The 26,162-nt window shown below is 53.1% G+C and overlaps 1 protein-coding gene and 1 long non-coding RNA gene across 2 annotated transcripts in view; both read right to left on the bottom strand.

Moving 5' to 3' along the window:
* Window positions 1–5,248: 5,248 nt before the first annotated feature.
* LOC122239430 lies at window positions 5,249–5,859 on the bottom strand. Its single transcript, XR_006218514.1, has 2 exons — window positions 5,571–5,859; window positions 5,249–5,483 (listed from the first exon to the last, which is right to left on the bottom strand). It is a non-coding gene; the product is annotated as an uncharacterized LOC122239430 (long non-coding RNA).
* Window positions 5,860–9,248: 3,389 nt separating this feature from the next.
* HCN4 (hyperpolarization activated cyclic nucleotide gated potassium channel 4) overlaps window positions 9,249–26,162 on the bottom strand; it is a 42,616-nt gene continuing 25,702 nt past the window's right edge. The window contains exons 3-8 of the mRNA XM_042988433.1: window positions 17,795–17,956; window positions 15,498–15,716; window positions 11,797–11,943; window positions 11,458–11,698; window positions 11,009–11,173; window positions 9,249–10,908 (exon numbers count right to left, since the gene is read on the bottom strand). Coding sequence (XP_042844367.1) covers window positions 9,446–10,908; window positions 11,009–11,173; window positions 11,458–11,698; window positions 11,797–11,943; window positions 15,498–15,716; window positions 17,795–17,956 — 2,397 coding nt within the window. The 3' untranslated portion in view covers window positions 9,249–9,445. The remainder of the gene's footprint in view (window positions 10,909–11,008; window positions 11,174–11,457; window positions 11,699–11,796; window positions 11,944–15,497; window positions 15,717–17,794; window positions 17,957–26,162) is intronic.

Below are 26,162 nucleotides of genomic sequence, written 5' to 3'. Positions count from 1 at the left end.
GGCAAAAAAAATCGCAAGACAGTGTAGCCTCAGCATTTCAGGGACCATGGGAAATTGCAACACACATCTGACACCAGGCTTCATCCTCAACAACCGTGTCCCAGCACAGCGAATGTGGCTGCCTTCTGGGGTCTGCTGGGACCAGGTGGCTTCAACAGTCTCTACCAAATGTCCTTCCAGCAGTGGAACCGCTTTCCCCGTGTGGCCTGAGAACCTCCCTGACCCCACTCTGTTCCTGGGGATTCACCTTTCCCACCAGAGCACCGCCAGGTATGGAGCTGAGGAGTTGCAGCCTTTGCGCTCCCCTTGTTTACAGTCTTCATGGAATTTAAACCCTCTCCTTTCTCCTTTCTCCCTTTTTAGTTTAGTCCCTGCGGCTGTTTCCAATTTTCCACTTTCTCTCCAGCTGCTTTTGGGGAGGGGTGCTTTTCCCGTATGCTCCCCCCCTCTGCAGTCTCCATCCTCTCTCCGCCCGCAGGGCTTCTTGCCCCCCAAGTTCAGCTCTTTGTGTCACGTACCTGCTGAATTCTGTGGTTCAGGTTGTGCAGATTGTTGTGTTAATCTTCCAATCGGTTTTCTAGGTGTGTAGGATGGTTTAGTGTTGGTCTGGCTGTATTTCAAGGACGCGAGACACACAAAAAACTTCCATGCTGTTCTGCCATCTTGGCTCCTCCCCTAAAATATTTTTTATCTGTAGTAACGATTTTGTCTTAAAATCTACTTTGTCTCATATTAGTATAGCCATTCCAGCTCCCTTTTGGCTAAAATTTGTATGATGTGTCTTTTCATATCCTTTCAACTTACATGTGTATTTGAATATGAGGTGTGCTCTCACAGACAGCATAGAGTTGGATTTTATATATATATGAGACATATTTAATATATTAAATAATATCAACAAATAGTATTATATATAATTTATTATGTTAATATATTCATAAATAATATAGTTATATTTTATTATACATTAAGATCTATCTATCAAAATTATATACTTTTATTATTCATTCTACCAGTTTCTGCTTTTTAATTTGATTGTTTAATGTATTTACATTTTATGTAACTGCTGATAAGGTAAGATTTACATTTGTTATTTTGCTATTTGTTTTCTGTCTTTATTTTTTTTGTCCTTCTCTTACTCTGTTACTGCCTTCCTTTGTGTTAAGTAAATATTTTCTAGTGTACCCTTTTACTCTCTTGTCAAAAGGCACAAATCTTAAAAGAAAAATTCGAGGGGTGCCTGGGTGGCTCAGTCAGTAAGGGTCCGACTTGGCTCAGGTCATGATCTCATGGTTCATGGGTTCGAGCCCCGCATTGAACCTGGAGCCTCAGAACCTGGAGCCTGCTTCGGATTCTGTGTCTCCATCTCTCTCTGCCTGCCACTAATGCTCTGTCTCTCTCTCTCTCTCTCTCAAAAATAAATAAACATTTTTTTAAAAATTTGGTAAGTTGAACATCATCAAAATTAAAAATGTTTACCTTTTCAAGACATGGTTAAGAAATTTAAAAGGCAAGCCAAAAACTGGGAGAAAATATTTACAAAATATGTATATTATAAAGGGCTTGTATTCTGAATATATTATTTATAATTCAATATGAAGAAAACTTAAAAAAAAAATGACCCAGTAAAAACCAATGGATAAAGATTGGAACAGTCACTTTACCAAACAACACATATGGGTAGCAAATAAAGGCCTGAAAATCTGCTCAACATCTTTAGCCACTATGGAAATGCAAATCAAAACTAGGAGATAAACATTACACATACTTTTGATGATAAAAATAAAAGACTGACAATATCAAGTGTTGCCAGGATGGGTGGTAACCAAAACTCTCCTAGAATTGCTGGTGGATGGCAATGGAAGACAGTATTCCAGCTCAAAAAAATATTCTAGCAGTTTCTTAGAAAGTTAAACATATACTTACCGTATGACCCAACAGCGTCACTCCTGGATATTTATTCAAGATAAATGCAAATCCATGTCCACATGGATTTGAGTGGATTTGAGTGTTCATAAGAGATTGATTGATTGATTGATTGACTGATTTTTTTTTGAGAGAGAGGGAGTGGGAGAATCCCAAGCAGCCTCCACACTGTCAGCACAGAGCCTGACAGGGGGCTTGAACCCACAAACTGTGGGATCATGACCTGAACCAAAATCAAGAGCTGGATGCTTAACTGACTGAGCCACCCAAGCACCCCTGGAGTCTTATTCTTCATGGCCCAAAACTAGAAACAATCCTATTGTTCAACATTTGGTGAATGACTAAGCCAATCGTGGCATCTCCATAAAGGGAGTGTTTGCTCTACAATGCACACGACACACACAGATCTTAAAAACTTCAGACTCATTGAAAGAAATCAGATGCAAGAGGGGCATATTTAATGATTCATTCCATTTATATGAAATTTCTAGAAAAAACAAAACGTTAGTGACAGAGGCAGACCACCAGGGGCCAGGAGAGGGAGGGCAGGGGTTGACTGGAAAGGGTCACGACGCTCCGGAGGAGTGAAGGACATTTTCTAGATCTTCACTGTTGGGTTGCTTACAGGACTGTGTACATTTGTCAAAATTCAGCCTCCATAAAGCAAATAGATACGACTAGCGGTCGCAACATTAAAACAAGGGATGAGGAATAAATCTAACAAAAGGTACAGACCGCCGTGAACTGTAAAGCCATGTGAAAGATTTGGGAGAGGCAGTTAATGCCCAGCAAATATTCCACACGCTTCCTCACGTACCACAGCCTCCTTGGCGGTTACGAGATGGCCAAGTGACAACAGACCATGCGAGGAAGTGAAGCATGTCTCTGCTGGACAGAAGTGGTCCACGATCACTCACCTCTTCCAGTTGCCTCTGCTCCTCCCACAGCATCTTGGACACCAGGGGTTCCAGCTGATATCAGTGAGGAGAGTGGCTGCCTGGCCTGCAGGGGGCTTTCCCTGAGCTGGAATAAACCCTCCTTGTGTAAGACCATTGAAATTTGGAGCTTTTCCTGTTGGGGCAGCTAAGTGCTAATTATCCTGACGAGTATATATATATATAGCTAGATAGATATAAAAAAAAAACACATTAAAGAAGACCCAGGTGTGGGGAAAGTTATACTCTGTTCATCCATAGGAATACAAATTTTAATAATAATGCTCATTAATTTCAAATGAGAAGTCCATTGAATTCTTCATGCATCTTAACAAACTGATTGTACAATATGGTAATACAAAGAGACTAGAATAGCCAAGACGTTCTTTAAGAGGAAGAAGGTGGGGACTCGCTCAACTAAGTATCAACGTACTTTATAAAGCTATAGTGAGTAAGACAGGTACTGTTTGAACAAGGACGGGCAAGGACAGGTGCTGAACACAGAGCCTCAACATAGACCCAGAGATGATACATAGTGACATTGTAAATTAGTAGGAACAATCGGTTATCCATATGTGGCAAAAATGAAACTGAATTCTGTCCTGATACCATACCAAAGTTAAGATCAGGTAGGTTAAGCGACACTTCACATTTTTGCAAATTAATATAGAAAAATATCTTTATAACATCAGAGGAAGATAGGTTTCTTAAACCAGCAAAAAAGACACTAAAGAAATACTAGACATTTTTTTAATATTGCTAAAGTTGATCTCATTAAAACGTAAAACTTCTGTTTATCAAAGAACACCAAAAAAAAAAAAAAAGTGAAACTAAAAGCCATAAAGAGGAAGATGCTTGTAACACATCTAACAAACAAAGAATTTGTTCCCCAAATAGATGTGTGTGTGTGTGTGTGTGTGTGTGTGTGTGTGTGAAACTACTACAAATCAATTAAAAGATAATAAGAAATCAGGCAAAATACATTGAAAAAATATTTCTCAGAGGAGGAAATACAAATGGCAAATGAATATATTAAAAAATATTCAACTGTACTAGTAATCAGGGATTTGCACATTAAAACATAATCAGGTGTCACTAGATTGGGAAAAATAACAAAGTCTGATGATTCCAATTATTGGCAAGAACGTGGGGCAGGAGTAAGTCATACCCTGTAGGTGGGAGGTATAAATTGTTAAAACCACTTAAAACTGTTTGGCATTATCTTGTAAAGCCAAGAGTAACTCACCCTATGACTCAGTTATTCTGCTTCTAGATACAGAATCTAGAGATCTTTTTACACTTCTTTATCCAGAGCCACAAAGAAGAATGTTTCTAGTAGCTGTGTTTGTAATAACAGGACCTGGAAGTAACCAGAAAAGCCATCTCCAGAAGAATACCTATGAACATGGCATATTCATATATTGGGATGCTGTACAGCAGTGAAAATGAATTAACTAGCTCTATGCATCAACAGGGTCTCAAAATTACAATATTGAACCAAAACAAATTACTAAAGAATACATACAGCATGATACCACTGTGCAAAGTTCAGAATTTTACAAAGGTATTCAGTGGTGTACAAATTGGAAAGGGCAGGCAGTGAAAAGATCATTTGCAAAGAAACTGAAAACAAGAAAATGAACTAAAACTCAGTTTGCTTTTTACGATCACCGTCTATCAGCAATTCTGAATATTATTATTGATAACTGCCCCCCCCCCCAGCAAAGACAACTAGTTCCAATCCCTATCCCCCAACCTTGGTAAGCAACCGAACACATTGTTTAGACATGCTTTATTTTGGTAGTAAAAGTGTCAGGAAAAGTAAGGGGATGATGGTGGTACATGGTTGCTTTATCATATTTTTAATGTCTTATGTATTTATTATGTGTTTATATCTTCTTCTGTGTGTGTGAAATATTCCACCCTCAAGAGAAAGGGAATTGAGGAAGCAACATCTACAAGGGGTGGGGCGGGCTCGGAGAGGACCACTCTGTAGTGATGTCCTTGTCTAGAGCTATTGGTGGGGAGGAGGTGGGAGGCCAGATTGTGGTGGAGGAAGAAGTGACTTGGAGGAAAGGAAATGAGGGTGGGGAACGGAGACAACTCTCAAGAAGTTTGGCTGGGAAGAAATAGAGTTGACGGAGGGATTTTATTCAACTTTTTGTTTTTTCGAAAATGTCAATCTGGGTTATCCCCACGAAGGCAGAAAGGGTGCCTTCAGTCCTGCCCACCGCGATGGCAGCAGCACATGGAACCGAAGCCTGGGGTGTGGTGACACTTCTGGGGGTGGGGGGCGCTGACTGTGTGGAGGGAAGGGAGGGTCTTATGGCCAGTGTTGTTCGGAATCGCTGGTAGATGGTGATGATGACAGATAAGAGAAAGCAACCTGGCGTTTAGTCATTTTTATTCTTGCTTTTAAATTCTTACAGACAACACCACCTTTCTTGCCTGCGCCCAGACAGACTGCTCCTGCCATCAGCCCCTTGGCATGTCACCACGGAGAGGGGCAGGATTGGAGTCCCCAGTGCCAGGTGTGCATCCTGGTCCCTGCACATTCTCATGGACTGGTCTGGTCCAAGTTCCTCGCCCTGTTGAGTGTAGGTGCCCTTCTGCTCACTGTAACTGAGGTGAATTCTGAGTGGTCAGGATTGTATGGGTAGAAGGAGAGAAGGGGAAATCACCAGCGCCTGGCACACGGTGGGTACTTACCAAGGGTCCTTTTGGAGTCAGGGAACAGAGAAGATCGTGATTGGTGTTGCCTGGGTCCGCCAGTGGAGCAGCAAGGCCCTGTGCTGTGCAGGTACCTGGGGTGATGCGTCCTGGGTAGGTAGGGGGGTGGATGGGGGTGAGTATCCTTGGGGCCGCTGAAGTACACGTCTGCCCCTCGAGGTTTGGCTGGACTAAATCACTCTTCTTCGAAAAGACTTCCCCAGAGCCTCAAAGGCCAGGCCTGTGTCCCACCTCTGCCCTCCCCTGGGTCCCTGAGGAAGTGCCTGCTGCCTGGGCCGCAGGGGGCAGTTGTCATGGGGACGCCAGGCCTGCCAAGCTGCCTCCTTAGCAACGGGACTCCGGGGCCGGTTACCATGGAAACAACATCCACTTGGCAATCCGTGATGGGGACTGGGTTCCCTGCCCTTTGCTGAGGGCTTTCCCCTCCTCCTGCAGGCGGCCACGTGGCAGTCCCCGAGCCCAGCAGGGAGCCCCGGGGACTTCACTTTTCCAGCCATGGATGGCTGCCTGTCCCCTACGGCAAGGTCACAGAGCTGACAGGCACCGTCTGCGGCCTGGGGAGAGTGGGGGCACCTGCCTGAGGGCTTCACAGAGAGTCTGGGGGCCAAGCCCAGGGCCCCCACCCCTCAGCAGGGAGTGGGTGCCACACCTCTTAACAGCGAAGCCACCAATCTGAGTGTGTCCTCAGGTTCCCCAACCCACACGGGAGCCCAGCGGCTGTTCCCTGTCCTTGGCCATTCTAAAAGGCAATCCTCTGTCCTGGCCATGACACCCTACCCCCAGCCTGGTCACCTTTTGTCCCCCAGCCTCCCTCCAGTTGCTGAGGGCCCAGGCTAAAATGGCATTTCACTCTTCAGTATCCAACTGGAGTCCACATGCACACTGACTCTCCTCCTGCCCCGATGGGGAGCACCAAGGAGCCCTAACAGCTGGGGTGGGAAGGGTCTGAGCCAGGGTCTCCTCCACCAGCTGACAAAGGACACTCACACACTCTCATGCTCCTCCTTAATGACTCACCAGCCCCCACAGCCAGACCTCTCACACTCCCTTGCACCTGTGACCCCTGCTCTGGGGCACAGATTTGTACACACAAGTGCCCCTGTTTGCTCTAGGGTTCATGTCCCACCGCCCACCACAGGCTGGCTCCTGAGCCTCCAGTATATCCCACTGACCTTACTCTCCAATCCCAATCCCTGACACCTGGAAAAAGACAGCATCTGCTGGAATTTTTTTATTTAAATAAAATATACAACACGGTGCATTTACCGTTTTCTGTTTTAAAAGTGGTAGATTTGAAAATTGCTTGTGGGGGATTGGGGATGGGTGGGCCTGCTGACTGGACCTGGCTTCCCCAGTCTCTGAGGAGTGGCTGGACGGGGTCAGGGCTTTTATAAAATGTGTGCATGTGTGTGTGTGAAGAGGGTAATGAGGCCAGGCCCTGATGGCAAGGGGGGTGGTCCTCACTCCTCATGGCCCTGCACCCTCCACCCCTTCTGTCCCCTCCCCCCACCCCATCACCTCCAGGACTAGACTGGCTTTGAATCGAGTCCCGTTCCCTTCCTTGGGGGGAGGGCGGGACAGGGGTGTGTGCAGAACTCACGTTGAGGCTGCCACTTAAATCCTTCCGGTTCTGAGAACTCCCTGGGCCTGAGGGGCATTCTCCTGCCCCACTAGAGACCAGGGCCAGGTGCTTAGTCTCCCCCAGGATCCTTCCCCACCTTCTCTCCTGGATGACTGCCTCCCTGTCCCTGTGGCCCAACCATGGAGAAATTGGTCTGCCCTACATCACAGGACGACTCAGGACAAAACCTGATGGTGACATCATTCTGGTTGGAGCATGGAGGGGGTTCCTGGATGGACAGGGCGAGACCAACCCTCCTCACTGTGCAGGTCCTGGCAGCCATATCTGCTCTTGCCTGATAGGCAGAGGCGGACCATTAATCTTGGCTCTGTTGTCCGGGAGGAGGAGCATGCCTCAGGAGGCACCTGAGCAACTTTCACATTGGCCCCCCACTCTGAACCTGCTTCTGGCTCCCAGGTGCCTTCAGAATCGAGCCTCTCATCCAGGGCCTTCCCTGGATCTCCACCCAAAGCCCCTGACTCTACAACTGTTCGTCCACCTCAGTCTTGTCCTCACTGGGCGCTCCATCCCACCCCTACTCTCCTCTTCTTGACACTCCCCTTCTCTTCCCTTTCCTTCCTTCTTCCTTTCTTCTGACACTTCCACCTCTCAAGGCCTGGCTCAAGCCCACCACCGGCCACAGGAGGCCCTTCAGGAGGCCCAGGCACCTCCCGTGTCCTGAGATCATAAGATCCTGGAGCCCTCAGCTGAAGTTCTCTGAGCTCTTACCATAGCTTGTTGGAGCAATGGCTGGGCACATGAGGGATCAGAGGAAACATTTATTGAGCACCTACTATGGTGTGTGCCAAGCCCTGGGCTGAGCATTTCACATCTACTACTTTTCTCATCTGGTCCTCATAGGTCCTTGTGAAGCAGTACCATGATTATTCCCATTTTACAAGTGAGGTAACAGACTCAGAAAGGTCAGATAATTTGCCCAAGGTCATATGGGCTAAATGGCAGGTCTGGGATTTGAACCCAGGTCTGATTGCTTCCAAAATCTGGTCTCTTCCTGCAGCACTACAATTGAAGACTCAGCCCCGCTCAACAATTGCTTATGGAAGGGACATAGGATTTGGCCACAGGCAGGCGTGGATTTAAACCTCAGATCAGTCCTGGCTCTGCCACTCCTAGTTACAGGATTCGGGGAAAAATACAGCCAAACTCAGTTTCTTCACCTGTGAAATAGGGAGAATCAAAGTACCTACCTCATCATCTTTGTGAAATTGAGAGAGTTAACATGTGTAAAGTGCTAAACCAGTGCTTGGCACAGAGCAGACTCAATAAATAGAAGTCCCCCTCACCTCCCACTGTACAGATGGGAAAATTGAGGGCCACGGAGGTGACAGGATGTGCTTGAGGCCCCACAGGGAAGGAGCAGTCTTCTGCCTCCATGTGGTGAGAGGTTGGGCTGAGACTGGATTTGAGACCAGAGATGGGGAGAAAGGGAGCCTGCTGAGAGGTCCTGGGGTCCTCTTCCCTGAGGACTGCAAAGAACACTTCCCCGAGACCCTGTGGTGTCCAGCCCGAGGGCCAAGGCGTGTTGCTGGATGTAAAGTGACCTGGGTGTCCTGGCAACATGGGGTTAAAATGTGCACACATGTGAGTGGCTATCTACATGGCTCTACAGAGCGCTACATAACTATACATATACACATCTTACATACATATACATATACATATACATGTTCATATACATATCTTGCTAAGTTTGCAGTAGAAAAAATGCAAGACTCTCAGGGCCCTGGCCCCATTTTTGTCTCAAGGACTCAGGCGACTGAGGCTCCCCAGAAACACATCCAAGGGCAACACTTTCCTACCCCCATAGAATGGGGCTCCAAGTTCACAGCTAGGGGGCTAGTGGTGCCTGTTGCCCTAAAACAAATACAATAAACAGATCTGCTCTAAGAACCCCAAACATGGGTCACCCCCACCCCGCCAAGCCCCAGAGACCCCACCTGCCTTCTCTGGCTTTTGCCTTTTGGGCCCTGCCTGCTTCCCTCCCCCCTCCCTCCCTCTAGTGCTGTGTATTAAAATAGTCTATAAAAGCAAGTGACCAAAAATCTATAGCTCTAAGAATACCTGGTTATTTTCTGCTGTCTTTTTTCTGGTGTGGGTTTTTTTTTTTTTTAAATAATAATTATTGTTATTGGTATATCTCCTAATCACAGTTAAACCTGAAGGAAGAAAGAAGGGAGAAAAAGGGAGAGAAGAGGGAGGTAGGGGCCCCAGCTCATAGATTGGACGGCAGTTTGGAGCGCACCGGCTCAGACCTGGCCCCAGGTTCCTTCTGGGGGGCAGCAGTCAGAGGGGGGCCCCCAGAAGAGGCGGCTCTTGCCCCAAACAAAGAAAGAGGGGGTGGCAAAGAACCTGAGGATGTCTTCCGAGGCAGAGTGACATGCTGGCCGGGGACGGCACCATAGGGCCTCCCCGGGGGACCGAGGCCCCCGCTGCCCCCGCTGGCGCCCCCAGCTCTAGGGACCAGCGGGAAGGCAGCCACGGACTCCCCCGAGGAGTGCGGAGAGGCTCTGCGGAGAGTCTGCGCCCCGTCCTGGGGCAGGGCCGGCTGAGAGGCTGAGATGAGCTTGAGGTCCTGGGTGAGGCGGCCTGGGGTGAGGGGTGGCGTGCCCCGGCGCTGGGGGACCTGGGGGGCCGGGGGGCTGGATGCGGGCGGCAGGAGCAAGGAACCGTGGGAGCCAGAGGCCCGAGGGGGGGCACTTGGGAAAGTTCTCGGGGGGCCTGGGCTGTGGCCAGGGGGGCTGAGACCTCCGCGGGGTGTAAAGGCTACGGGAGAAGCCCCCCCAGAGGCCCCGGCCACGAAGGACAGGCGCTCCGGTTGCCGCGGGGGCGTCTCTGGCGTACTTGGTGGGCCAGCGGCCAGACCTGGGGACAGCTCCCCGGGAGGCTGGCCCAGCTGCCCGGGGCTGGACGACGGGGACCGGGATGAGGGCGGGGGCGGCAGGAAATGCTCCAGGAGTCCCAGGCCCCCCCGGGCCCCCGGCAGCGGCGGCGGCGGCTGGTTGGCCTGCGGCGAGCGGGCGCCGGGCTGCAGCGGGGTGAGCAGCGGAGAGTCGGACGAGGACAGGGAGCCGCCCAGCGCCTTATGGAAGTGGCTGAAGCCGACGGCGGTGGCGGCGGCGGCGGCGGTGGCGGACGGCGTGGGAGCCGGGGAGGAGCCGCCGAGCCCGGGGGGCGGGGAAGAGCTGGACGAGGGCAGGAGGGGGCTCAGGCCCGCGGGCGCGGAGAATCCGGCCAGCTGCTGGATGTGGAAGGAGGAGGAGGACGGCGTGTCCACCTGAGACGGGCTGCTGGCGGGCGAGGCGGAGCCCAGCGCCGATGGGATCAGGGACTGCAGCCGCTTCAGGTGCCTGGGCGTCTGCCCCGCCCCGAGGCTGCCTAGCCCGGGGCCGGGAGGAGGGCGGAAGATGGCAGCGGGCAGGCGGGGGTGGTGGGTGAGCGCGATGGCCACCGAGGTGGTGGCCGCGGCGGCCTGCAGCGGCGCCTGGATCAGCGGGGTCCAGATGACCGGCGTGGGGGTCGGGGTGGCGGAGGCGGCGGCCTGGACGCGGTGGGCACAGTGGGCCATCTCGCGGTCGTGCTGCACGATCTGCTGGATGATCTCGTTCTCCTGGTAGTTGAAGACGCCCGAGTTGAGGTCGTGCTGGACTTTGTGGAGGAGGATGGAGTTCTTCTTGCCTGGGCCGCAGAACAAGAGCAGGGGCTCAGGCCAGAGCAGGAGGCGGGGTTGGGGAGGGGGGAGGCCCCAGCCCAGCCGCCCTCTTGCCCGGCCCCTCACCAATGCGGTCCAGGCGGTCCAGGGCCACCGTCTCGAAGGCCCGCCGCATCATGGGGTACTCCTCCAGCACCTCGTTGAAGTTGTCCACGCTCAGTGAGTAGAGGCGACAGTAGGTGTCAGCCCTCACGCTGGCCGTGCGCCGGCCCCGGGTCAGCAGGCAGATCTCTGCCAGGACAGCAGGAGTGGGGAGGGAGCTGGAAGGGGCCTCCTGCTAGACCCCGACCTGGGTCCCCACTGTCTGGTACAGAAGCTTGTCACAAGACTCCATCCCCAGCTGTGACCACACTAGATGTCCCCCAGTGGGTGCCAGGCTCTTCCAGTTCTGGGACCCCTATACTGGGCCACAGATACCCACTTCCAAGCAGTGGCCATGAGGGGCTCCAAACATCATCCTTGGTGTCTCTCCTGTCCATTCCCCTGTCCCCCCCAGGGCTCCCCGGCCGCCTCACCTCCAAAGTAGGAGCCATCTGCCAGCTTGGTCTCCTTGTTGCCCTTGGTGAGCACACTGACCACACCGTGCTGGATGAAGTACATCTTCTTGCCAATGGTGCCTTCTCGGATGATGTAGTCCCCTGGCTGAAACACCTCGAAGCGCAGCTTGGTCAGCATGGATGTCACAAAGTTAGGATCCGCATTGGCAAACAGCGGCATGGAGGCCACCAGCTTCCGGCAGTTAAAGTTGATGATCTCCTGCTCCCCAGACAGGGTGGGTGGGGAGAGAGGGAGAAGGTGAGGGAGCCACCCAGCAGGAAGGAAGCTCCCTTCCCAGACGCCCCCACCCTGCTCACCTCCCTCAGTGGCTCGCTCAGCTCGCCCAGGATGCTCTCCTCATCGAACATCTTGCCCTGGTAGCGGTGCTCATAGTAGTCATGGATGCGCTGTCGGGTGTCGGGCGGGAGCTTGTGGAAGGACATGTACTGCTCCACCTGCTTGTACTGAGCCCCGGGAGAGAGGGAGAGGGCGTCACCTCCTGATCAGCCTCGGTCCTGCTGGTGACCAGAGCTGGCACTGACCCTGTGGGCCTTCTTGGCTGTCCCTGGCTCCTTGAGACTGAGATCCTTGGTGTGGGTGTGCCCCAAACAATGGCCCTGACTCCCAGCTGCTTGGGGTGGGGGAGGGCTCCATCAGCGTGTTCAATACTATGGAGATGGCCGGGGTCAAAAGGGACTGTCCAAAGCCTACTTACAGGCCAACTGACCAGGAGATCAGTCAAGTTTCCTCTGCACATGGGTCTTTTCTGTGTCACACTATGGACCAAGGCTATGGACCAAGGAGGCTTCACTGACCCTGGAAGGAACTCTTTCCCACCAGTGGTGACACTGGCATAGGCAGTGGGGCTGGACTGCAATGGGTTAGGAGGACTGGAGGCTGCAGTCATGATGCCTGACCCGTCATATGGCGTGCATCCAAATGTGGCCCCAGCTGGGTCCAAGTCATTTTGTTGAAGACTGACTCTAGCCCACGGGAGGGCCAGAGTAGAGCAAGGTCCTTAATCAGAGGTTGGGGATAAGAGATTTGTGAGCCTCTGTGCCCAGGGCTCAAACTAATAAGAAATGCTCCTGCCCACCCAGAGGTGAAGGATGGGTGTTGCCCCAGCCATCCTAGGACTGTGGGTGGAGAGTAGGGGTCCACAGGAGCATGGTAGACAGAAACAGATTAGGCAATTAACAAATTTTTCCCACACTGAGATGTCAGGGAAGTTTCTCTACCCCAGGAACAAGCAGATTAGGGGAGCCTGTTCTCATACATTAGTACTTCCAAGAGGTGGGGGGGGGGGTACACAGTGTGGCTACAGATAGATGCCAATAGACAACTGAGAGCTGGGAGATGAAGTTTCCTAAAGTTCTTCCAGCCAAGCTGGCTCTGTCTGCTCAAAGTCGTACCCAGCCCCAGGGGACAGAACAGCTAGAGCTATATCTTAGAGAATTCCCCATGCCTGCAGAATCAATAGTGGTGAAGAGGCAAGGTCTGGAGACAGGGATGGAGTTAGAAGGTTGCTGAAGTGGTCCACGTGAGAGCTAGTAGTGGGGACAAAGGGAGGTAATACATTTCAGAGAGATTTCAGAGAGAGATTCAGTGAATCATATTGGAGAGCCATTAGCTAAAGAAGAAAATAAAGACAACTCTCAAATGGAAAGCCACAAGAGGCTTGCCTCTGCCCTAAAATGAACCCTGGTGCTTTTTCTGAACTGTCCCTGATTGTAGTCCCGGACTGAGCCCCAATCCTGGCCACACACTGAGCCTTCAGCCTGGTCACACACTCGACCCTAATCCTGGTCACACACTGGGCCCTCGCACTGATCCTGCAGTGAGCCCGATCCTCGTCACACACTGAGTCCTGCCCTGGTCACAGGCTGGGCCCTGACGCTGGCCCATATGGATTCCTCACCCGGCCCGGACTAAGCCCTGGCCCCTATAATCCAACTCCTTCTGTCCTTCCCCTTTCCAGCCCCCTCATTCCTAATCCAGACCCTTTGTTCTACTCGGGCTGATTTCTCTCCCACCCAGCTACTTACCTTCGTTGCTGCTCATCATGACGACTGGCCTAGAATTCTACTCTTCTACCTTCTCCTTCCTCTGCCTTCCCAAACTGACCCTCCCACCCTGCCCTGGCTCTGCAGGCTCTTCTGAGCTCTCCTTTTGGCAGCATGGGACCTGGGCCGCCATCTCTCGGTCACCCCACCAAAGGACAGCACCCGGAGCAGGCAGGCAGCCAGTTAATCCATACATACTGAGCCCTGCCATGTGCCTGACACTGTGAATTCAATGGGGATGGAGAGACCTGGGTCCTGCCCTCACAGAGCCACAGCCTGGATAGGGAAGAGGGGATGCTAAACAACTGATCACACAGATTAATTAAGCAATGGCAGGCGTACCAAGTGTGGCGAAAGGGAATTAATTAGAGGGCATGGTGGGGTCACATGATGGGTGGGGTCACGGAAGGCTCACCACAGAGGCCAAGTGCAGGCTGAGAGGTGGAGAAATGGTCAGGTGAAAAGGAGAGAGGAGAGTTCCAGGCTAGTGTTTGAGCCAAGGCCCTGTGGCAGGACATGTGTAAGGCTCTGGCGTGGCTGGAATAAAGGGCTGTGGGCCCATGGCTTGATCTGGGCATGAGAAGGGCAGGGGCCAGGGGTGCCCAGATGGCTTAGTTGGTTGAGCATCCAGCTCTTGATTTCAGCTCAGGTCATGGGATCGAGCCCTGCATCAGGGGGATTCTCTCTCTCCCTCCCTCTCTGCCCCTCCCCCACACAATCACACTCTCTCTTTCTCTCTCTCTCTCAAAAATAAAATAAATAGGGGTGCCTGGGTGGCTCAGTTGGTTAAGCATCTGACTTCGGCTCAGGTCATGATTTGACAGTTCGTGGGTTCGAGCCCCGCATCGGGCTCTGTGCTGACAGCTCAGAGCCTGGAGCCTGCTTCAGATTCTGTGTCTCCCTCTCTCTCTCTGCCCCTCCCCTGCTTGTGCTCATTCTCTCTCAAAAATAAATGAATAAACATTTAAAATAAATAAATAAAATAAAAACATTAAAAAAACAAAAAAAGGAAGGGCAGGGGCCAGATTATGCCCCTTAAATGCCAGGCTGAGGAAACACACCTCAGAGTTCCTCTGCATGTAGGAGTAACGTGAAGACTGTAACAAGTTTTAAGCAGGGTGATGTGATCAGCTTTACCTTTTTTAAATGCCTGCTCTACCTGCCACGTAGAAGATGGAGTAGAAGATGGGGGACGGAGTCCACTTGGCCAACAAATATTGAATGGCTTGCTCTGTGCTAACACAGTCTTAGTGGTTGGCAGGTACCATTCACTCCTCGTAAATGCCATGTTATGACTGACCCCTTCTAATGTCCCCATCTTACAGATGAGAAAATGGGGCGCAGAGATGTGAAGGGACATGCCCACGCTCCACCGACAGCTGGTTATATCATTTGGGCCCCACTGCACAGAGGTGGCCGCAGAGCATGGTGGCGGGGGTAGCACTGAGGAAGACGGAAGACAGGGAGGAGTAGAGAGCAAGGCCTGAGCCACCAGGGACCCAATGTGTGACAACTGAGAAAACACGCCAGCCAAGGAGAGCAGCAGAATCGGCCAGAGAGGGAGGAGGAAAACCGAGGGTGTACGCTTACGGAAACCAAGTGCGAAGCCAGGGAGGGAGAGGTAACTGTCTAATGCCACTGACAAGCTGGGCGAGATGAGGACCCAAAGGAGCTATTGGCTTTAGCAACGCAGAGGGCACTGGTGAACGTCAATTTAATGGGCTGAGATATGGATTTGGCAACCGGAAACAATGTGCGGGGTTGTTTATTGTAGGAATTTGTTCCACGAACAGGAAGCAAACTAAAAAGTTAACAGGCAAAGCCAGATGATGGTAGAGGACAGAACACGTGGGGGGCCTGGTGGGGACCCACTGGCTGCCAGCCTGTGCTCCCTGGGAACCAATGGTTAGGTTCTCTCGAGAGCGCCCAGGATGAACCACAGCTTTCTGACCTACCTTTTCCTGGTACTGGCGCCGGGAGGAGTCCAGGGACTGGATGAGGGCGGTGGCGTGGCCGATGAACATGGCGTAGCAGGTGGCGCCCACAATCATGCTGAGCATGGTGAGCCAGACGTCCGACATGCCTACAGGTGCCTGCCGTCCGTACCCAATGCACAGCATGTGGCTCATGGCCTTGAAGAGGGCATAGGAATACTGCTTTCCCCAGGAGTTGTTCTGTGGACAGATTGTGGGGTGGGTAGTGAATGGCCCGTCCTCTCATTAGCACCTAGAAAGATCCTTGCCACCTTCTGCTCGTCAACCTAACTCTTTCCCAGTGTGTGAGCCCTGGGCTTCCAACCTGGCTGTTGGCTGAAAGCCTTGGGTGAGGGACAGGAGGTCCACGCTGGCAACCTGTGGTGACAGTGAGTCCCCAAATTGGGCCTTTCCCTTGCTATCAGGGACAGGGATCAGACCGGCAGCCCCAGCAAAGGGAGGGGAGCCAGCCTCTCAGCCCCCATGGGGCAGCCTGGAGCCCCTCCCCCACCCAGCAGCCCAAGGCTCCAGGCCAAGCCACCCTGCTGTCCTCTGCTTGCTGAAATAGCCCTATCCCCAACCAAATGACTGCCAAGTGAAGCCCATTTCCCCACTGACCTCAATTATAAAACCAGATACACTTCCCCTGGGGGGACAAGCTCTGGCAGCCTGAGCCAAAAACACTGCCCTCGTTTTGGGTGAGCAAAGTTTAGGCGCCGCGGAGCTAACTCGCCTCCTGGGTGAGCCCCGCCAGAATCAGTCCAGGGCTGAGGCCACTAGTTGTCCTCCCCCATCGGGAGGTGGACTGTCTGGAACACACAATGCTTGGGGGCAGGAGAAGGGAGAAAGGGAGCGAGAGAGGCTCTTGGCTATTTTTGCCTCCAAAGCCAGCCAGTGTCTCAAGGAAGTCTCTGTGTGGGAATGCTGGGCGCAGAAGGGCCATCTCCTGAATTGAGTGCATGTGTGGGCCTGTCACCCTCACACAGAGGAAACTGTCCCAAAAGAGGAAGCTGCCAGATGAACCCCAGCACCTGCCACCTCCCCAGCGCCTCCCTGTTCACACAGGGAGTGTGTGAGCAACAGTGTGCACGACCTAGTGCGGAACCCGCAGAGCCCCTGCCCAGAGCCCCAAACCCTTCCACGGTCACCAGGCTGTTCTTAGCACCCAGAGAAAGGCACAGGAGCTGCGTGCCGTGTTCAAGGTCACTCAGAACGGTCCTAGACAAAGCCGAGCTGGTCTGGTGGTTCTCAGTCCAGACCAGGTTGGGAGGTCAGCGGGGCTGATCCAGGGGTGCTGGCCTGTGGTCCGGGCCTGGGGAACTGGGGTGGCCCCCAGCTGCCTCTCAGTCAGGGCTTCTGGCCTTACTGCAGAACCTCTGGGGACCAGGAAATTCAATCCATATGGCCGATTCATTTACACTTAGCTCATCAAAAGGCTGTTTTGTAAAGGCCTATTTGATGCTGAAAGATGCCTCAGGGTCTCTTTCACCTCTTTCAAAGCTGGTTTTTTGTCCCCTGGGGCCCTGGGGATTTGCCAACAGACCAAACCAACTGACTGGAGGAGGGAGGCAGGGGTTCGCCAGACCCACAGAAATGCTCACAGGTCCAGGGGGTCCCCACCCCGCCTGGTGCCCAATCTGTCCATGGGAGGCTGGGGGACTGACTCTACGCTATGGCTTCCCAGCCCCAATTCCATCTTCCCTCACCCACCACAGGGTTGGTGGTAGGGAGGTGGTAAGTCTTCCCAGCTGAGGACCCCACCTATGAGCAGCAGGTGTGTATCTGGCGGCGGGGGAGGAATGGGGGGCAGGGGACAGCCCAGCTCAGCTGCTGGAGCAGAAGGAGGCCCTGTGTGATCTGGGAGTCCGGGCATTGCCAACAGCGCCCTTCATAGGTTTCTCTTTTCTTGGGTTCCGCTTTTAGGACTAGTCTGCCTCTGGGGAGCAGAGGTAGGACAGGAGCCCCCAGCCCAGCTTTGCCACTTTTGATATAGTCTGAGAAAGGCCAAGGTTTCGTCTCCCTGGGTGAAGTTGGGACGAACACGAAGCTCCCAGCCACGCTGGATGCTGTAAGAAGGCACAGGTAACCTCACGCAGCCCAGCGCTCTGGGACAGATGGATACCGGCTAGATCCATGCGCCCTTGGGCACCAGGCTGGCGCCCCAGGATCCTACGTGTGGGGGCTCGGGAGTCCCAAGCCCTAGACCTACTCTGCCCACCTGTGCCTCGCTGGCTCCCCTCTTCCCAACGCCCAGCGGGAGAGCTGAGCCGCACGCTCACCACCATGTTGTTGATGGACACCCAGCAGTCGTCGGGGAAGTCCTGCAGCATGGGCACCAGGAACTGCAGGCAGCCGTCCCAGTGGCAGAGCAGGAGCATCATGCCGATGAGATTTACTATGCGCACCACAGCGCTGGCCAGGTCGTAGGTCATGTGGAAGATCTGCAGGCAGAGGGCAAGAAATTGGCCTGGATAGGTGGGCGGTCAGGAGGGGTCTCAGCTCGCCCCTGCAGCTGCTTGTGGGCGCCGCTCCACGTGGACTTGGCAGAGCACCGGGCTGGGTGCAGGTGCAGGCTGTGGCAAGGGTGGGAAGGTGTCAGGCCGGGAGCCGAAAGCACACGGCAGGCTGTAGGGCCCCAGAGGGATGCCTCCTGGGTTGTGGGGGCCTCCCACGGGAAGTTCAGCTATCCAGGCCAATATGCGAAGGGAGGGCATCCGGAGCCCCATAGACCCCAAAGGGTGCAGAGAAGCTGCTTCATCTGCTTGCCTAGGCCATGCAGACAACAGGGAGAAAGCCAGAGCCAGCGTGAGCCTCCTCCGGGGACCAGAGTCTGCAGTCTGGCCAGGGGCATGGTGCTTCCCTAAATCTGCCACTAGACGCTGAGGACCTACCAGGGGCAGTGGGCTCTGCTTAAGACAGCCACGGAAGTGAAGGAGAAGCAGCACAGACACTCCAAGTTCACACAGACCTTGATCCCAGGCCCACTTCCACCCCATTCCTAGCTGTGTGACCTTGAGAAAGTCCCTGAACCTCTCTGAACATGCCTTCTCATCTGGAAAATGGCAATAAAAATTCTTACCTGGATGGATTGTCAAAAGGATTAAATTATACATATAAAGTGCTTGGTACTGGCTATAGAAGTGTTCTATAAATTGCAAACCATTATTAATTGATAAGTGGTTAATAATTAATCTTTATGATTAGTTAATATGTGGTCGTAGTAATGCTCTCCCGTATGGTTTAATAAAGCACAGCACTCTCCGCCTGGGTGGCTCAGTCAGTTAAGCGTCCGACGCTGGATTTCAGCTCAGGTCAGGATCTCACAGTTCGTGGGTTCGAGCCCCTCACCAGGCTCTGCGCTAATAATGCGGAGCCTGCTTGGGATTCCTCTCTTCCCCTCTCTCTCTTTCTCTCTCCCCCACTCATTCTCTCTCTCTCCCCCCCTCAAAAATAGATTAAATTAAAAAACATAAAAACAAAATAAAGTACAGCCCCCTCAACCCCAGCCCAGTGGCACCCATGCATCCCCACTCTCGTGGCTTCTAGTGAGAGGCTGAAGCATGGGTGGGCGGGGCCAGGGTGGGCACATCAGCCCAGCACCCCCCGCCCACCACCCTCCTTCCAGAGCTGCTGCTTCGTCTGGTTTCAACAGGGCTCACCATGCTGACAGGGCATTGAGGGGACGGAGAGATGGAAGGAAGTCTGGAGGGAGGTCTCAGGAAGTTCTGGCCTTGCCTCTGGCCTGGGAGGCTCTGGGGGCAGCATGGGGTAGACTTTGGTAGCTGGCGGCAGGATATTCTGATACTAGCGACCTCAGTTTCCCCTTCTGAAATGTGGGCCTAGTTTGGGTCTAGGTTCTGAAAAGCCAAACATGAATCCTACTTGTCCCTCATCTCCAGGGTTGTGCCCGCCCGTGGCTCCTTTAGTCGCATGACTCTGGATATTCCAGCTGAAAGGCTGTGGAGCCTTTTCAGGAGGAAGCGGACCTTGGAACGGCTGGTGGAGGGTGGTGCCGCACCACCCCCATGGCCCCGGTGACAGAGGGACAGTGACACGACACCTGAGTGTGGGCATGTGGTCCCACAGCCACCACCTCACTTAAACTCACCCTTTGCTGAAAATATCATTAATCCATTTTACACCAAGGCTCAGAGAAGTAAAGGGATTTGCCAAAGTCATGGCGGCAGCGGAAGAGGCATTATCTGAAGATACCAGGGCTGCCTGCAGATTAGTAGGTTGGCCTGGTGAGGGAGGGACTGTTTTCGGTGGCTCTGTTTGGCAGGTGAGACAACTCAGACCCCAAGTGGCTGAGTGATGTGGCTGGATTCACACAAGCAGGACCCAGGGCTAGCCGGAACACCCCGGCATCTCGCCTCCGCAGCCCAGTGCACAGACGGAGCCGTGTGTGCTGCAGCCTGGCCCCACGGGGGCCCCAAACCGGCCCCCGGTCTTCAGTGTGCCAGCTCCCAGCCAAACTGATACATTAGCGTAAGGAGTGGCAGGCACTAGTGACCAGGCAGGGCGGCTTGGGACTGGGGTCTCAGAGGTGGAGCAGGCCTGAGCACGACACCGGTGCCTCTGGCCATCGGTCCACTGCCAGCTGTGCCCTGGGACCTGGATCCCGAGCCCAGGAAGCTCCTCAGCCTCTCCCCACCGTTCCCCGCAGCTCCTGAATACCAGCACCACATCCTGGGCTCTGAGGGGAGATGCCCCTCCCGGCCCTTCCGTGCTTAGGTGAATACAACAGCTCTATGACCTTGGGCAAGTCACTAAACTTTCAAAGTCTCAGTTGACCAGGATGCCACCAGCTCTCCAGACTCAGAGGCTGGCAAGTGACGTGGGACCATCCAGTCTCAGAAATGGCCAGTACCTGCCCTCACGTCCCACCACATCTCAGCCTCCCCTCAGCTAAGACGAGCCAGGCATCTGCCCCCCATTGCTCAAGGTTGCTAGAGAAATTAAACTGGCTAAGAAAGTCCTTTGGGCCCTGAACACAACACAGGTGGGGTCATTATTACGAAGCTCCTTCATTTCCCAGCTGCTACAGACTAGATGTCTGTGTCCCTGTGAAATTCATATGTTGAGGCCCGAATCCCCACTGCGATGGGGTCTTTCGAAGGTGATTAGGTCCTTAAAGTGGCACCCTTATGAATGGGGTCAGGGCCCTTAGAAGAAGAGACATGAGAAGGAGGATCTCTCTCCACCCTGTGAGGACATAGCAAGAAGGTGACCATCCACAAACCAGGACGAGGGCCTTAGGCAGAACCCAACCACACTGGCACCCTGGTCTGCTCTCCAACCTCCAGAACTTCAGGAAATCACTGTTTGTTGTTTAAGCCCTGACGTCTGCGGTATTCTGTTATGACAGCCTGAGCTGGATGGTACCTACGGTGTCTAGGGCATAGAGTACTATGTAGTATATGCTGCAGAGTATAGACTATATAGTATGTGGTATATAAAACAGTACTTGAGCTGAAGGAAGCCTTGGACCCCTTTTAGAAAGCGTCCCAGGGGTGCCTGGGTGGCTCAGTCGGTTAGGCCGCCAGTTCTTGATTTCGGCTCAGGTCATGATCTCATGGTCATGGGATCAAGTCCCACATTGGGTTCCATGATCCTCTCTCTCCCTCTGCCCCTCCCCCACTTCTCCTCCCTCTCTCTCTCGCTCAAAAAAAAAAAAAGAAAAAGAAGAGAAAAGAGAGAAGAGAAAAGAAAAGAAAAAGAAAAAGAAAAGAAAAGAAAAAGAAAAAAAAAGAAAAAGAAAAAGAAAAAGAAAAAGAAAAAGAAAAAGAAAAAGAAAAAGAAAAAAAAGAAAGAAAGAAAGCATCCCAGACTGGGGCAGCCCCTGTAAACTTTCCTCTACATGAATCACTCTGGGCCTTAGAGACAGAAGTATCAGGGTTGGCACGTTTTAATGCAGTACTTTCTTTTCCTTTGGCATCATCTATGTTTTTTGTTCCTTCGTGGCGAATTTTCTTCCAGGATCAGGTGCTTGTCTAGCTTTGGCTTTATCGCGACCTCAGCAACGAATATGGCAGAACACATGGTATGACCTCAGGAACTGAGAAGTGCTTAGTGACAAGGGTAAAGGTGAAGGTGATGATGACAGTGATGGGATGATTGCGATCAGGGCTGCCACACGTGTATATGGTGGTGTTAGGGAAAGGCCCCACTCTGGGCAGGTGCAGCCTGCCTCTGACCTTGTGGGAAGAAAATGGTGCCTTTTCCTGCAGGTGGGCACAGGCTCATGTGTCCTGCACAGAGCACAGTGGTGGTGGTGGTGCCAGTGTCAGGCTGAAGAAGCATGTGGATGTAGGGAAGGCCCATGGGGAGGCAGGGAGGGTGCTGGGAAGCGGTGGGAGGGTGGGAGTTTTCGGTGGGGTGAGGGGTATTGTGGCTGACTGCACCAACGTGGCAAAATCTGAGCTTCCTGCCAAGAGTTGGGTCGGGGGTACATCCATTCAGGCTAGGAGGGCACCCAGGTGGTGAGGTCACTCGCCCCGGCCCCGACACTACGGCACCCAGGTGTGGTTGCCGAGAGGAAGGCTGGACGTTGCTGGGAGAGGCTGCTGAACACTTGTGTGTCCCTGCTGTGGGCTGGAGCCACAGGCCACCCGCAAGTCAGCTGCACTACACAAATATTTGTTTTGCTCTTTGTACCTCATTAAAACCCCTGTTTACGATGTTGGTTCTGACCGTGGGGGTTGAGTACTTCATTTCCAGGCCCTGCAAGGCTTGCTGGGTGGGCAGCCTGGGCAGCTTGCTCTCTGTGCCCCGCAGGGCACTTGGGGGAGGCTCCGTATCTTCTGGCCACAGTGTGGAGACAGAGCGACATGTCCTCTACCTCGGCCAACCCCTTCTCATCACAGATGAGTTTCCTTATCTGTGCAATGGGTCAATAACTGCCAGCTCCCAGGGCTGTCTTGGGGATAAGGAGAGATGATGTCCACAGCTGGTACACAGTAGGTACTAAATGCATGTTGGTTCCTTTCCTTCCCTCTCTTCCCCAGCCTTCAAAGACAGAGTTGATTTCTCAGTCCTGGGGAGAGACCAGAAACTGGAGTTTCTGCCAAGGCCTCTTCTTGGGGCCTAGTTGAGTTCCCTCCCAGGGACTCGTCTTCTCCTCAGGGAAAAAGAATAACTTCTCCTTGTGTCGCAGGGACCAGTGGCCACACTGAGGTCAGCAATCCCAGGCCTGAGAGGATGGCTGCTGCATGTGTATCCCGGGAAGAGCCTGGAGGTGCCCAAACTGAGGGTCATGCTGAGCCCCTTCCTGGGGTGCATAGAGAGGGCCAACCCCCTGCCCCGAGGACCACTCCTTGATTCCAGAAGATAGAAAAATTGAGGCCCACGGGAGAGGAGACTCATCAGGAGGCTCGGCCTTGGCCCAGCCTCCTGCCTCCAGCCTTCCTCCCCAGGATGGCTTCCCTGCTCCTGACGGAAAGAAGAGGATTCTGGGATGGGTTGCTGGGGTGCAGGGCCTGCAGGGGAACATCCGGAGGGGGGGCGACCAAGGTTTCTAACAATAGCCTCTGTGCCTGTAACAAGCTCACACCTCAGAGGGAGGGAAGAGGCTTGGCTGGGAGAGGCTTGGGTGGAGGATGCTGACCTAGATCGCCTGGGATGGAGGCAGAGGCTGGCATCCTCTGAGAGGGTGGCTGTCACCTGCCAGGACCTCCCCCTCCCCTAACTCCCAACACCTGCTAATACCACTAGAGAACTGTCTGATGGGGGGCTGAAGCCTGGGGGTCAGGAGTCTAGCATCTTACAGCTTCACCAGGGGTTATTTCCTCTTCACAGGTGGCTACCATTCTACCTGCCACCCGGGGCTGAAGACCATGTCCTCAGGATCAGCTAACACGATCCTTGCCGACAGAGGCTGGAGTGGGGACCAAGCTCCCACCTCCTAGACTATCAGAGCACACCTGACGGTTGGGGAAAGTGAAGCCTAGAAAAGGAAAGAGAGTCACATATGGAGTTAGAGGAGGAGACAGAGCAGGGTTTTCTCTACCAAATACCTCCTTTCCCATGTTTCATGTAGACCTAGGACCTCAAGGGTCTCCCTGCTCTTGCCTCCAGGCCAAGTTGAGGCTAGAAGCCCGAGGACTGGGGCAGGCTATTGAGGATGTGGAGACAGGGTTTCTGGGACCAGCTGGGAAAACCCAATTCAATCCCAGGGGTCCAATGGGAGCCCTTGGTTGGGCGGTGTGCCCGGCAGAAGCCAGCTCAAAGCAATTTCCTCCCCAGCTGATAGGCAAGATAACAGTGTATGTGGAGGGGGTGGGGAGTCATCCATCTGGCCTCCTGGGATCTCCCTTCTGCCCACAAGATTGAGTACCAACTTCTAGTTCAGAGCCCTGACCTGAGGCCTCCTGGGGCCTCTGTCTGCCCCAGGAAAGGGCCAGGGCAAGAGCCTGCCTGACCAGTTCTGGATAGCCCAGAGAGGCAGCAGGGACAGAAGCCCTGGACAGAGCTCCCAGGACGCATGGTGCAGGGACAGTAAAGAAGCACTTAGTTTCTATTCTCAGGCTCATCCTGCTGAGCCCCTGGCCATTCTGCCACTTCTCCCCAGATATCATGGCCCTCAGGGCCCAGGCATGAGGAAGGAGTAAGGATGGCTTCCAGGGGGCAGGGGCCTGGAGACATGAACCAATGCCAGAGAAGGCACAGAGTGGCTATTTCTCTGCTTTTAATGACAGTTTAGCTGTAAGTTCAAGACAAACAGAAGGTCGGGGTGTGGTGGTGTCTTAGGGACTGAGGGAACCAAAGTGGTCCAGTATTTCGACTTGGACGAGCCTGTTAGGGCATTCTAGGAAATATGCTTCCATTCTTCCTCCGCAGCCACTCAAAGGGGCCCAGCCACCGTCCCCTCCCCCTGCCCGGCACTGTCCCCTGTCAGGCCTGAGCTCAGCCCCACATGCCAACATCTCTCCGTAGCTGGATGTCCCATGGTTACCTCAAACCCGACCTGTCACACAGAACCCCTCACGCCACCCATCGACCCGCTCCGCTGCCTGCCTTCCCAATCTCGGCTGGGAGTCATCCCTAACAGAGGGACAGCTAACAGAATCAAAGTCACCCCGCATTCAGGTGACCTAAGAACGCAGGGAGTGCATGGAACCCGGAATCAGGAGGCCCAGGTCCAAGACCCTAACACTGGGGCAGCTGACTCTTCTGACCCCTGTCCTCGCTGACAAACAGGAATAATAAATCTTGCCTGGCTTGCCTTGCCAGATAGGTTTGGCGAGCCAATAAGATAAGGGTTAGAAAGTATTTGAGAAAAGCAACCCCTCCCATAGAGGTATAGAGGATTATTAAGACAAGTGATTGGGGTGGGGCATTTATCAGATAGTTCACCAGGCTTTGTGCTAAGCATTTGGTAAATATCATCCCATTTAATTCTCAAGGCAATCCAGTGAGGATTAGACCCACTTTGCAGATAAGAGATTGAGGCTCAGGGAGGCAAGGTGGCACCAAGGTCACAGAGCCAGGCAGTGTGGAGCCAGGATCTTCATTCAGGTCTGAGAAGTGTAAAGCCCTGTGGCCGTTCACTGCACCAGACTTCTCATTGCTGGGAGTCAAGAGAGCTAACTGGGTTCTGCTCCAGCTCTTCCAGAGGCCTGCTGCATGACCTTGGGCAAGTCATTGCCCCTCCTCTGTCAGCAGGAATAATGCAAATTTTCCTAGGCAAGGAAAATTTCTGCCATGCAGGGATGCTGCCAGGCCGGTGTAGGCACTTCTGCAGCACAGGTGTTCATGACACCCCCGACCTCAATCTGCCAGTGCCCTAACCATCAGCCATGTGTGCTATTTGCCCAGGGCCCAGGCTGTTGCTGGGGTGGGGTGGGGTGGAGGCTTTGTGTCCTGAGCATAGGAACTTCTGTCCAACCAAGCAGAGGGGTCCTGGAGACCAGAAGACCAGCAGTGAGCCACGGCAAAAAATACGTCTCTGTAGAAGCTTCCCCAGGCTACAGCCTGCTCCAGACCCCAAGGTGGGCAGCCTCACAGAGTATGCCTACCTCCGCCCTGACACTTCCAGGCTGGCCTGCCTGCCGCCGCCGCCAAAAGGTGTAAGGTGGATGGTGGCAGACACAGACAGAAGCGCTTGCAAGGTCACCTGCTTTTTCTCAAACGCCAGCCCATAGCCCTCCTCTTGTCCTTCCCACAGATGACTGCATTCAGCCCATGGCTGAGTTAGGTTTGTTCAGCACAGTGTTTTTTTACACCCATTCCTTTTACAATTTTTTATTTAGTTTCTGTAGCCAGTGCTCTGCCCACAGCCCCTAGGATCCCTTTACAGTTTGTGCACACACAACTCCAGTCTCCTCGGAGCTTTTTACTCCCTATGGCTAGCACCTGCGGCTCTTTGTCGGAGACCTGCCCCAGGCTGCTGGAAGCCGCTTCGCCTGCTAGCACTGAGCGCAGGAAGTACCCTGAACTAATGACAGACAGGCAAGGGGATATAAAAACTCCAACTTCTTTGCCCTGACTGGGACAACTCAGAGGTGTGAGGTAAGAGGTGTGAGGTATGCTGTCCCCAGAACTCCCCATGGGACTTTGCTTGATGTCACCCTTGTTTGGCCTCCTTCCTTCTTTCGTGTGTCCCTCTTCCTTAGTCCCCCACCAGATGATTCCTGGAAACACTCCCCA

The sequence above is a fragment of the Panthera tigris genome, chromosome B3 (genome assembly GCF_018350195.1).
Source record: "Panthera tigris isolate Pti1 chromosome B3, P.tigris_Pti1_mat1.1, whole genome shotgun sequence".
NCBI classification, from domain to species: Eukaryota; Metazoa; Chordata; class Mammalia; order Carnivora; family Felidae; genus Panthera; species Panthera tigris.
Note: the sequence above shows the minus strand (reverse complement) of the source record. Positions and strands in the feature narration are given on the sequence as shown.